Below are 12,829 nucleotides of genomic sequence, written 5' to 3' on the forward strand. Positions count from 1 at the left end.
ATACACCGGACAGCTCACACATAGGACCTTCATACACAGGACCCTCATACACAGGGCAGCTCATACACCGGACAGCTCACACATAGGACCCTCATACACAGGACCCTCATACACAGGGCAGCTCATACACAGGGCAGCTCACACATAGGACCTTCATACACAGGGCAGCTCACACATAGGACCCTCATACGCAGGACACTCATACACCGGACTGCTCACACATAGGACCCTCATACACAGGACAGCTCACACATAGGACCCTCACACACAGGGCCCTCACACACAGGACCCTCACACACAGGGCAGCTCACACACAGGGCAGCTCACACACAGGGCAGCTCACACACAGGACAGCTCACACACAGGGCAGCTCACACACAGGGCAGCTCACACACAGGGCAGCTCACACACAGGGCAGCTCACACACAGGGCAGCTCACACACAGGGCAGCTCACACACAGGGCAGCTCACACATAGGACCCTCATACACAGGACCCTCATACACAGGACCCTCATACACAGGGCAGCTCATGCACAGGGCAGCTCACACACAGGACCTTCATACACAGGGCAGCTCACACATAGGACCCTCATACGCAGGACACTCATACACCGGACTGCTCACACATAGGACCCTCATACACAGGACAGCTCACACATAGGACCTTCATACACAGGACCCTCATACACAGGACCTTCATACACAGGACAGCTCACACACAGGACCTTCACACACAGGACCTTCACACACAGGACCTTCACACACAGGACAGCTCACACACAGGACAGCTCACACACAGGACCCTCATCCACAGGACCCTTCATACACAGGACAGCTCACACATAGGACCCTCATCCACAGGACCCTTCATACACAGGACAGCTCACACACAGGACCCTCATACACAGCACCCTCATACACAGGTTAGCTCATACAGAGGACCCTCATACAGAGCACCCTCATGCACAGGTTAGCTCACACACGGGACAGCTCATACTTAAGACCCTCACACAAAGGTCAACTAGAGGACCCCCATAGAGAGGACAGCTCATAAATAGGGCCCCCATACATAGGATAGCTCATACATAGCACCCTCATACAGAGGACAGCTCATATATAAGACCCTTGTACAGAGGACAGCTCATACATAGGAAGCCCATACAGAGGTCAGCTCACACATGGGGCCCTCATACAGAGGACAGCTCACACATGGGGCCCTCATACAGAGGACAGCTCATACATAGGACCACCATACAGGGGACAGCTCATACATAGGACCACCATACAGGGGACAGCTCATACATAGGACCCTCATACAGAGGTCAGCTCATACATAGGACCCCTGTACAGGGGATAGCTCACACAGAGGACCTGACAGCTCACACAGAGGACCATCATAGAGAGGACAGCTAATAAATAGGAGCCCCATACAGAGGACAGCTAATAAATAGGAGCCCCATACAGAGGACAGCTCATACATAGGACCCCCCCCATACATAGGACAGCTCACGCAGAGGACCCTCATACAGAGGACAGCTTACGCATAGGACCCTCATACATAGGACAGGTTATACATGATACCCCCCCTATACAGAGGACAGGTCATACATAAGACCCCACCCCCCTTATACAGAGGACAGGTCATACATAAGACCCCCCCCTTATACAGAGGACAGGTCATACATAAGACCCCCCCCCCCCCCTTATACAGAGGACAGGTCATACATAAGACCCCACCCCCCTTATACAGAGGACAGGTCATACATAAGACCCCCCCCCCTTATACAGAGGACAGGTCATACATAAGACCCCCCCCCCCCTATACAGAGGACCCCCATTCATCTTAGGCAAGAGACAACTATGCATATATGCATACAAAGCATTTATCCACTATTATCCAGATAAGGCTTAAAGGGCTTTTCCTATCTGAACATCTTCAGGATATGCCATAAATGTCCGATAGATTCAGGTCCCACCTATCCTGAGTTTGAGAGTCTCCTGGCCTTATTGTGAGTAGAGATGAGCGAAGTTACAGTGATTCGATTCGTCACGAACTTCTCGGCTCGGCAGTTGCTGACTTTAGCCTGCATAAATGAGTTCAGCTTTCAGGTGCTCCGGTGGGCTGGAAAAGGTGGATGCAGTCCTAGGAGAGTCTCCAGCCCACCGGAGCACCTGAAAGCTGAACTAATTTATGCAGGCGAAAGTCAGCAACTGCCGAGCCGAGAAGTTTGTGACGAATCGAATCACTGTAACTTCGCTCATCTCTAATTGTGGGCTCTGGACATGCTTAGGAATTTAAAGGGGTACTCCACCCCTAGACATCTTATCCCCTATCCAAAGGATACACAGTGTGATCGGCAATCCAGTGATATGGCCTGGCTAAACCAGGCTACATCATTGAATCGTGGATCGGGCGGCAGGAGGCAGGTAAGGGGACCCTCCTCTGGGGTTCCGTGAGCTCCATTGAGCAGCCAGCATCTTTCACTTTCACTTTGGACGCTGTGATTGGAATAGTGGAAAACATGTCTGATGGGGGGGTGTCTGACCGTGATCTCCCGTATGTGGCCCCGGCTCTGTTCCTGTAGGGATGTGTTGCACCCAGCACGGTAGCTGGTCGAAACACGCCCCCTTTTATTCATCTCTATGGGAGAGGCGGAGACGCACCAATGAGCCTAGCCAGGACCCCGTATGGGAAATCGCTTGGGGGATATGTTTTTTTTTTTTTCCTGCTGTACATCTCTTTTAAAACTGTCCCATGCCATATGCTTACTCTCTGTAAGTAGTCATTGGGCATGTGGCATTCTAAGGTAGTCACTGTGCTCTGCGCTCGAATCACACCTAGTTACATGTGATTGACAGCTCAGGCACTGACGTCACTGCTCTGCTCCCTCAGCACGCTGAAGGCCCCGATAAGCCTAGAGTGCCTTGACTGCCTCAGGATGCTGCACGTATCAATGACTACAGGGCATTAGCATGCAGCTCAGGCCAGTTTTAAAACTTTTTTACACTGATGGGCTGGAGAGCAGCGGGACTGGATAATAGTCCTTATTTTACCCTATATAATGTGTTGCCACCAGTTATTGAGTGAAAAATCTGGTCACAGGTTCCTTTATAAAGCCCAGTGAGGAGCTGTCTTCAGTACCTGTGCTGATCTGGGCTAGTCTGAAACCCTGGAGTGGCCCAGAAAGGGAATGCCTTTCATCCCATAGAAATCCAAGCCCGTTAACAGGACCTACCAAAAGTTCTAAACCGTATCTCACCCACTTTCCCTGGATGAGATACATGCATCCTAAAACCTGGTGTCCACATACAACAGGTACCTTGGGGAAATATAGCGATCCCAGACCACCATACATGTCACAGTCTTACACCCAATTAATAATACAGTCGATCCCCTCTCTTCTGCCCACATTTTATTCTTAATGGTTCTTATTAACATGGTTGGAAATTGGATAACTGTATTGGGACTTCTAGTAGTGAATATTTAAAGTACATAAATTAACTCATTGCAACAAAGACCATAAATGTCACATGTGATCATTACTCATTGTCCACTTTTCTTAAAAGCTTCTATGCAATAGTAAATGTGTGTGTAAGCAAATAATAAAGCCTGGAATTTGTGATGTGCATTAGCAATTGTGTATATGTAAACCATTCTAGAAATCATTCTTTATTTTTGTTTTGTCTCCTGAAGTTTCCATAATGGGTCGACGTTCCTCAGACTCAGGGGAAGATACTAGGACCCGTAAAAAAAAGAAGCATCGTAGACGTTCCTCTTCAAGTAGCTCATCTGATGGAAGGATGCGCAGTCATAAGAAATCAGGAAGGAGATCCAGATCTCGCTCACGAGAAGCATATTCCAGTTCACACTCTTATGACAAAAGGTTAGTTATTGCTTTAGAATACAGTTAGATTTACTTACATAACTAGGCACTTGTGGGAAATTTATCAAAACCTGTCCAGAGGAAAAGTTGCTGAGTTGCCCATAGCAACCAGTCGGATCGCTTCTTTCATTTTTAACAAGGCCTCTGCAAAATGAAAGCAGCGATCCAATTGGTTGCTATGGGCAACTGGGCAACTTTTCCTCTGGACAGGTCTTAATAAATCTCCCCCTTAGCCTTTAAATGAACCCAATTCATACTTTTGAAAAATACTTTTTTCATAGGTGTTTATAAAACAAAAAAAATGCATATTTTGGCTTCCACAGCCTCTGCAGCTTGCTGTGTGTGCTCTATATTCTCTCTTTTAGTCTTGTATCATCCTCCCCTGTGTGCTCTCTTCTCTTTTTCCAGCCTTTGTGAGCTGTCCTCCAAGGTTTCTCTCCCCCATCCCTAGTATACAACTTACTCTCCTTCCCTGCTGTTATCTCTAACACTGAGAAAGCCAAAAGTACATCTGATTGATTTATCTTTTTTTTAGTAGCAGGTAAATGGTCAGAGATATCGAATGAAGATTGTTTAGAAATTTTTTTCATTTTGTATTCAGGAAATACATCAACAGTAAAAATCGATGTAGCGATGTCCATAGGCATTAAACAAGAGGAAGTTTACAAAGAGTAGACTTTGATGTGTGAAAACAAAACCTTACAGGTAGCTCGGATGCTCTGATATTTAGGCTGGCTTTTCACATAATATTTTAACCAAAACAAGGAGTGGAACCAACACAGAAAAAAAACTTTACAGAAAAATGTGCACGTTTGTTTGGGACCCACTTCTGGTTTTGGATTAAAAAAAAAATATTAACCGTAATACTACATGTTATTTTGGCACTAAGGCCTCGTTCACATTGCCATTTTCATCCAGCCTGTTAAGAGTTCGATCGGCTCTTTATTTTTATTTTTTGAACCTAAAACAGGTCAGATGCAAACGGCTACTATCCGGCCCCGACGGACCCCATTCACTTGCATGGGATCCGTCAGTGATCTGGTAATTTTACAGGAATCTAGTGGAGAAAAAAATAGAGCTTGCACTATTTTTTTTTTTTTTTCTCCGCTAAACTCCCATCCTTCTGGCCGGATTGCCGACAGAATTCCGAATAGAGGAGTCCAGCAGCAATGTGAACGAGGCCTAACAATGACTGGAAACGGTTAAACTTGTTTAAGGCTTTTTCTAGTGACTGACCTTTAAAAATGCATGTTTTCTCACCTCATTCTCACATAGTAAATGCGCTCATCCTGGGGTCCTGCTTTTAGTAGTAATGTGGGTGAAAAGACAATCAGATGTCCCCCCATTTCTGCCCTTCTTCCTTGTTAGGCAATGTTCTGTGTACAGAGTAAGATACTGCAACTTCATCTGCCTTTTCACACTTAGCGCACAAACTGGCAAATCCTTCCATACAGTTGCCTTTGATATTCCTTGAAAAAGTAAAAAAAAAAGTGTGGTCAAATTTTTTTTTCCTTTATGGCTTTAGGCGGAGACACCGTTCTAGCAGTGAGTCGTCTTACAATTCAAGAAGGAAACGTAGCTCCAGCAGGTCTCGAGACCGAGTGAAGTCACGAAAAGTTCATAGGTCCAGAACATCAAGGTATTCTTCTTTTGTGTACTTTACCTTAAGAAAAAAATGCTATGATTTTTCGATATGCAATAAATAAGGATCACTCTTTTTCAGAGGCCCTTGTATGAATGAAAGAAGGAATCTGATTGGTTGCTATATTCAACTGCACCACTCTTCCTCTACACAGGTTTTGATAAATCTCCCCCATGGAGAGCTTATTCTCTTACTAACTTTGCCTACTCATTGGTGATGGTTGGCAGCTGTGGAATTAGACACACAGCAGTCGCCTATGAATCACTGCTGAGGGGGCGGGGAGTGGCAAGGGGAAGCACAATCCTTATCTATACACCAGATTCATAAGAAAGGGTACCTGTCTCTTTAAAAATGTCACTGCTCAGCTCTTCTCTGAGTTTGGGGCAAACAGTGTATGGATATTTGGGGGAAGTTACTAGAAACTGGCTTCCTCTGAAAATCTGTTTACTGCTTAACCCACATTCAGAGCACAGCCGATTGGGCCCAACAGAAACAAACAGGCTCATCAAAGTCCTTCTGGTCATTCTCTTAAAGGGGTGTTCGTGGAAAAAACTTTTTTTTATATATATCAACTGGCTCCAGAAAGTTAAACAGATTTGTAAATTACTTGTATTAAAAAATCTTAATCCTTTCAATAATTATCAGCTGCTGAAGTTGAGTTGTTGTTTTCTGTCTGGCAACAGTGCTCTCTGTTGACTTCTCTGCTTGTCTCGGGAACTGCACAGAGTAGAATAGGCTTGCTATGGGGATTTGCTTCTAAACTGGGCGGTTCCCGAGACATGTGTCATCAGAGAGCACTTAGACAGAAAAGAACAACTCAACTTCAGGAGCTCATAAGTACTGAAAGGATTAAGATTTTTTAATAGAAGTCATTTACAAATCTATTTAACTTTCTGGAGCCAGTTGATATATTAAAAAAAAGTTTTTTCCTGGATAACCCCTTTAAGAGATCGGTAAGGCTCTCAGCTCTTAACCCCTTAAGGACTCAGCATTTTTCCATTTTTGCAATTTAATTTTTTTCCTCATCACCTTCTAAAAATCATAACGCTTTCAATTTTGCACATAAAATTCCATATTATGGCTTATTTTTTGCGCCACCTATTCTACTTTGCAGTGACATTAGTCATTTTACCAAAAAATCCACGGCGAAATGGAAAAATTTTTTATTGTGCGACAAAATTGAAGAAAAAATGGCATTTTGTAACTTGTGGGGGCTTCCATTTATACGTTGTGCATTTTTTGGTAAAAATGACACCTTATCTTTATTCTGTAGGTCCATACGGTTAAAATTACACCCTACTTATATAGGTTTGATTTTGTCGTACTTCTGAAAAAAATGATAAATAAATGCAGGAAAATGTATTTGTTAAAAATTCTCATCTTCTGACCCCTATAACTTTTTTATTGTTCCGCATTATGTGAAGTTTTTATCGGTACCATTTTTGTATTAATCTGACTTTTTGATCACTTTTTATAAATTTTTTCATGATTTAAAAAGTGACCAAAAATATGCTATTTTGGACTTTGGAATTTTTGTGCGCGTATGCCATTGACCGTGCAGTTTTATTAATTATATATTTTTTTTATAATTCTGACATTTCGGCACGCGGCGATACCACATATGTTTATTTTTATTTACACAGTTTTTTTTTTTTATGGGAAAAGGGGGGTGATTCAAACTTTTGTTAGGGAAGGGATTAAATGAACTTTATTAACTTTTTTTTTTTCTTCACTTTTTTTTTTGCAGTGTTATAGCTCCCATAGGGAGCTATAACACTGCACACACTGATCTTTTACACTGTTCACTGCAAAGCCATAGCTTTGCATCGATCGGTGTTATAGGTGGTCGATTGCTCAAGCCTGAATGTCAGGCTTGGAGCAATCAATCGCCGATCGGACGCGACGGAGACAGGTGAGGGGACCTCCGCTTGCGTGCTAGCTGATCGGGACATCGCGATTTTATCGCTATAGTCCCTATCAGTCTGACTGAGCTGCTGGGAAGCTTTTACTTTAATTTTAGATGCGGCGATCAAAGTTGATTAAAGGGTTAATAGCGCGCGGCACAACGATCGGTGCTGCACGCTATTAGCCCAGGGTCTCGGCTATCATTAGCTGCCGGGACCGACCCGGTATGACGTGGGGGTCACGGCGGGACCCCGCGTTATATAACGGGACCGGGCGCAGGGCGTACAGGTACGCCCTGCGTCCTTAAGAGGTTAAACCATCACCAATCTAAACATTGATTTCACAAGTTCTTTAACCCCTTAAGGACCAAGGGTGTACCTGTACGCCCTGAGTCCGCTCCCGTTCTATAACCCAGGGCCACGGCGGGTCGGGCCTGGCCTCTAACAATGGCCGGACCCGTGGCACTCATAGCGGTGCCGCGCACTATTAATCCTTTAGACGCGGCATTCAAAGTTGATCGCCGTGTCTAAAGTGAAACTAAATTACCCCCGGCTAGCTAAAGGGGCTGTTCGGGATCGCCGAGGTTAAATCCCAGCATCCCGAACAGCTGTAGGACAGCAGGAGGGTCCCCTTACCTGCCTCCTGGTGTCTGATCGCCGAATGACTGCTCAGTGCCTGAGATCCGGTCATGAGCAGTCAATCGGCAGAATCATTGATCATTGTTATCCTATGAGAAACCATTGATTAATGTAGATCAGTGTGTGCAGTGCTATAGCCCCCTGTGGGAGCTATAACATTGCAAAAAGAAAAACTGAATAAAGATCCTTTAACCCCTTCCCTAATAAAAGTTTGAATCACCCCCCTTTTTCCCATTAAAAAAAAAACTGTGTAAATAAACATGTGGTATCGCCGCGTGCGGAAATGTCAGAATTATAAAAATATATAATTAATCAAACCGCACGGTCCATGGTGTATGTGCAAAAAAATTCCAAATTCCAAAATAGTGTATTTTTGGTCACTTTTTATATCGTGAAAAAATGAATAAAAAGCGTTCAAAAAGTCCGATCAATACAAAAATGCTACCAGTAAAAACGTCGGATCACGGCGCAAAAAAAGGAATCCATCATATGGATTTTTTGGTGCAAAACTGAAAGAGTTATGATTTTTCAAAATTAAGGAGGAAAAAATGAAAGTGCAAAAACAGAAAAACCCCTGGTCCTTAAGGGGTTAAAGAGGACCTGTCAAATTTCTTTACATATTTGTTTTAGTTAATTCTCGTCTATAAAATAACACTACTGGAGCATCTCTTCTTAGAACTGGAAATATATGAATAAATAAAAGACATGTCAGGAGAGCTGATAGGTCCACTATAATTCCTTTTTTCAGCTTTGAGAGAACATGTTATTGATTAGGTCTCAGATCTTCAGGTGCTGATTTTTTTTTCTTTTCCATTATTTTTTTTTTTTTATTCCTATCCACAAATATAAACATTTATTTATAACTTCCATGTATTGGTTGTGTGTAGAGATGAGCGAACTTACAGTAAATTCGATTCGTCACAAACTTCTCGGCTCGGCAGTTGATCACTTTTCCTGCGTAAATTAGTTCAGCTTTCAGGTGCTCTGGTGGGCTGGAAAAGGTGGATACAGTCCTAGGAGACTCTTTCCTAGGACTGTATCCACCTTTTCCAGCCCACCGGAGCACCTGAAAGCTGAACTAATTTACGCAGGATAAGGCATCAACTGCCGAGCCGAGAAGTTTGTGACGAATCGAATTTACTATAAGTTCGCTCATCTCTAGTTGTGTGAGACACCCATATGGCTACTGTACATCTTTGCTATGTTACTGTAAATTAAATCTTAAGGTGAAGACAGTATTTTGGAGCAGTTTTAATCATGTTACTATTGATATTAATATACTTGTTCCCAGGGACCGATGCATTGGGGGAGAGAGGTCTAACTAGAATTGATTGCAATTGTCAGTATTATGGTGTAATCATATTTAAATTCTTTCTTGGCCATTGTGGGCTCTAAAGCACATGGAAAATGTTGTACTCAAAATTGAAAAAGATTAAAATCTTACGTGCCAACATTTATTAAAATGGGTCAAGTTGGCTTAACAATAAGTTATTTCCACCTACTTGATCCCATGCTGCTGTCTTTCTGTTGGTGCCTGGTCTCTAATGTTGAGCACTTTTTTTCTTGAAATGCACGAAGTGCTTGGTCAGTGAATTGCTGAGCACAGCGGTGACCCGCCTCAGAGAGCTGGTTAATGGGACCAGGCACCCAGGAATCTTGCTTCACTCTCTAGATCTCCCTTTCACATTGTAAATCTATGTGGTGGTTCTGGAAAAGTGGACAGAGATCTTTTAATAAAGGACTATTAAAAAACAACAAGTATTTACTTAGGTCCGTGTTTACCAACCAGGGTGCCTCCAGATGTTGCAAAACTACAACTCCCAGCATACCCGGACAGCCTTTGGCTGTTCGGGCATGCTGGGAGTTGTAGTTTTGCGACACCTGGAAGCACCCTGGTTGGGAAACACTGACTTAGGTTATCTAAGCCTTTAAAGTAGTTTGGTCTGAAACATTTATGTGTGACAAATATGCAAAAATTGAACATATAGAGAAAGTCCTTAAATTATTTACAAACAATAAAAGTAATTTTAATCTTTTAGACAGCTACAACACTGAGTTTTCCATACACATACCAATAAGCATTACATTGTATCTGTGATGTCACAATGGCAGCAAAATATGTTTAACCCCTTAAGGACGAGCGCCGTAAATGTACGGCGCTGCTAAGAAGTACTTAGCGCACAGCGCCATACATTTACGGCGAAGCTTTCCTGGATCACCACGTCTCCGGACACGGTGATCAGAACGGGATGACTGCTGCCCCCCATGTTGGCGATCACGGCAAATCGTGCGTCAATTCAGACCTGAGATTTTCCACTATTCCGGGACAATCAGGTCTCTGGTGACCCGGTGACCCGGAAAAAAAAGGGTGAATGGGGCTGTCCAAGACAGCCCCATTCACCCATACCCAGCAGGAGTGAGGTGGCACGGGTGCTGCCTCACGATCACGTGACTGATCAGTCAGAACAACCGACCAATAACGGACCTGCTGGGCAGTGATCGGGACGGCGATTGGACCGGAGTTCGGCGCCGGCGGGGGGTCTTCTACCTTGCCCTGGTCCGGCGGGGGTCCCCTCAGGATCGGTGGCAGGGACAGGAGCGGCACGATACAGCAGGAGGTGAGTCCAGTTCACCTCCTACTGTTGCTTAGCAACAACTCGCAGCATGCAAAGCCAAAGGGCATGCTGGAAGTTGTAGTTTTGCAACAGCTGGCATACCAACTACAACTCCCAGCATGCCCTTTGGTAGTCTGTGCATACTGGGGGTTGTAGTTGTGCAACAGCTGGAGGCACATTTTTCCTATGAAAAAGTTTGCATTCACTGTTGCATAACTACAACTCCCAGCATGCACAGACTACCAAAGGGCATGCTGGGAGTTGTAGCAGTGTACCTCCAGCTGTTGCAAAACTACAACTCTCAGCATGCCCTTCGACTGTCAATGCATGCTGATTGTTGCAGTTTTGCAACAGCTGGAGACACATTGGTTGTTAAACCGAGTTTACCTAACTCAGTGTTTCGCAACCAGTGTGCCTTCAGCTGTTGCAGAAATACAACTCCCAGCATGTATGGTCTGTCAGTGCATACTGGGAGTTGTAGTTTTGCAACAGCTGGAGGTTTTCCCCCCCCCCCCCACCCCCAACAGATTCACACGGATGGGTTTAAAGCAAGTTTTCTGCTGCAAGTTTGAGATGCTGCAAATTTTCCACCACAGCTCAAACTCCCAGCTCAAACTCACTGTAAGCCCAACCGTGTGAATGTATCCTAAAAACACTACATTACACATACCCCTACACAGTCTCCCCCCCCCCCCCCCCCCCCCCAATAAAAAAAAAAAAAAGTCTTGTACGACAGTTTCCAAAACAGAGCCTCCAGCTGTTGAAAAACAACAACTCCCAGTATTGCCGGACAACCACTGACTGTCCAGGCATGCTAGGAGTTTTGCAACAGCTAGAGACACCCTGTTTGGGAAACACTGCCGTGGGGTATTTTTGTGGCGGATTCAAATCCCCAATTTAGGCCTCAAATGCGCATGGCGCACTCTCGCTTCGGAGCCCTATCGTATTTCAAGGAAACAGTTTAGGGCCACATATGGGTTATTTCCGTACTCGGGAGAAATTGTGTTACACATTTTTGGGGGCTTTTACCCCTTATGAAAAGGTAAAGTTGGGGTCTACACCAGCATGTTAGTGTAAAATTTTTTTATTTTTACATTAACATGCTGGTGTTGCCCCATAATTTTCATTTTCACAAGCGGTAAAAGGAAAAGAAAGACCCCCATAATTTGTAATGCAATTTCTCCTGAATACGGAAATACCCCATATGTGGACGTAAAATGTTCTGCGGACGCACAACAAGGCTCAGGAGTGAGAGCACACTATGTACATTTGAGGTCTAAATTGGTGATTTGCACAGGGGTGGCTGATTTTACAGCGGTTCTGACATAAACACAAAACTACACCCCTCACGGAACGTAACAAGGGGTATAGACACCCCACAGGTGTTTGACACATTTTCGTTAAAGTTGGATGTGAAAATGGAAAAAAAACAAAAAAGCTGGTGTTACCCTACATTTTTCATTTTCACTATGAAGAATAGGCAAGAAGCCCCCCAAAATGTGTAGCCTCATTTCTTCTGAGTAAGAGCATACCCCATATGTGGATGTAAAGTGCTCTGCGGGCGAACTACAATGCTCAAAAGAGAAGGAGCGCCATTGGGATTTTGGAGAAAGAATGTGTCCGAAATTGAAGGCCATGTGTGTTTACAAAGCCCCCATAGTGCTAGAACAGTGGGACCCCCCCCCACATGTGACCCCATTTTGGAAACTACACCCCTCACGTAATAAGGGGTACAGTGACTATTTACACCCCAAAGGTGTCTGACAGATTTTTGGAACAGTGGTCCGTGAAAATGAAAAATACAATTTTTTATTTGCACAGCCCACTGTTCCAAAGATCTGTCAAACGCCAGTGGGGTGTAAATGTTCACTGCACCCCTTATTAAATTCTGTGAGGGGTGTAGTTTCCAAAATGGGGTCACATGTGAGGGGTGGTCCACTGTTCAGGCACCACGGGGGGGGCAATGTAAATGCACATGGCCCCTGACTTACATTCCAAACAAATTCTCTCACCAAGCGCCCAATGTCGCTCCTTCTCTTCTGAGCATTGTAGTGCACCAGCAGAGCACTTTACATCCACATATGGGGTATTTCCATATTCAGAAGAAATGGGATTAGACATTTTGGGAGGCTTTTTCTCTAATT

At 44.3% G+C, this 12,829-nt stretch overlaps 1 protein-coding gene across 3 annotated transcripts in view; it reads left to right on the forward strand.

The window, feature by feature from the left end:
- The window catches only part of RSRC1 (arginine and serine rich coiled-coil 1), a 378,613-nt gene that overhangs the window by 695 nt on the left and 365,089 nt on the right, over positions 1–12,829 (forward strand). For all 3 annotated transcript variants that reach the window (XM_056565034.1, XM_056565036.1, XM_056565033.1), the window contains exons 2-3: positions 3,696–3,885; positions 5,411–5,524. In XM_056565034.1, the coding sequence (XP_056421009.1) occupies positions 3,704–3,885; positions 5,411–5,524 (296 nt within the window). In that variant the 5' untranslated portion in view covers positions 3,696–3,703. The remainder of the gene's footprint in view (positions 1–3,695; positions 3,886–5,410; positions 5,525–12,829) is intronic.

Source organism: Hyla sarda, chromosome 3 (assembly GCF_029499605.1).
Source record: "Hyla sarda isolate aHylSar1 chromosome 3, aHylSar1.hap1, whole genome shotgun sequence".
NCBI classification, from domain to species: domain Eukaryota; kingdom Metazoa; phylum Chordata; class Amphibia; order Anura; family Hylidae; genus Hyla; species Hyla sarda.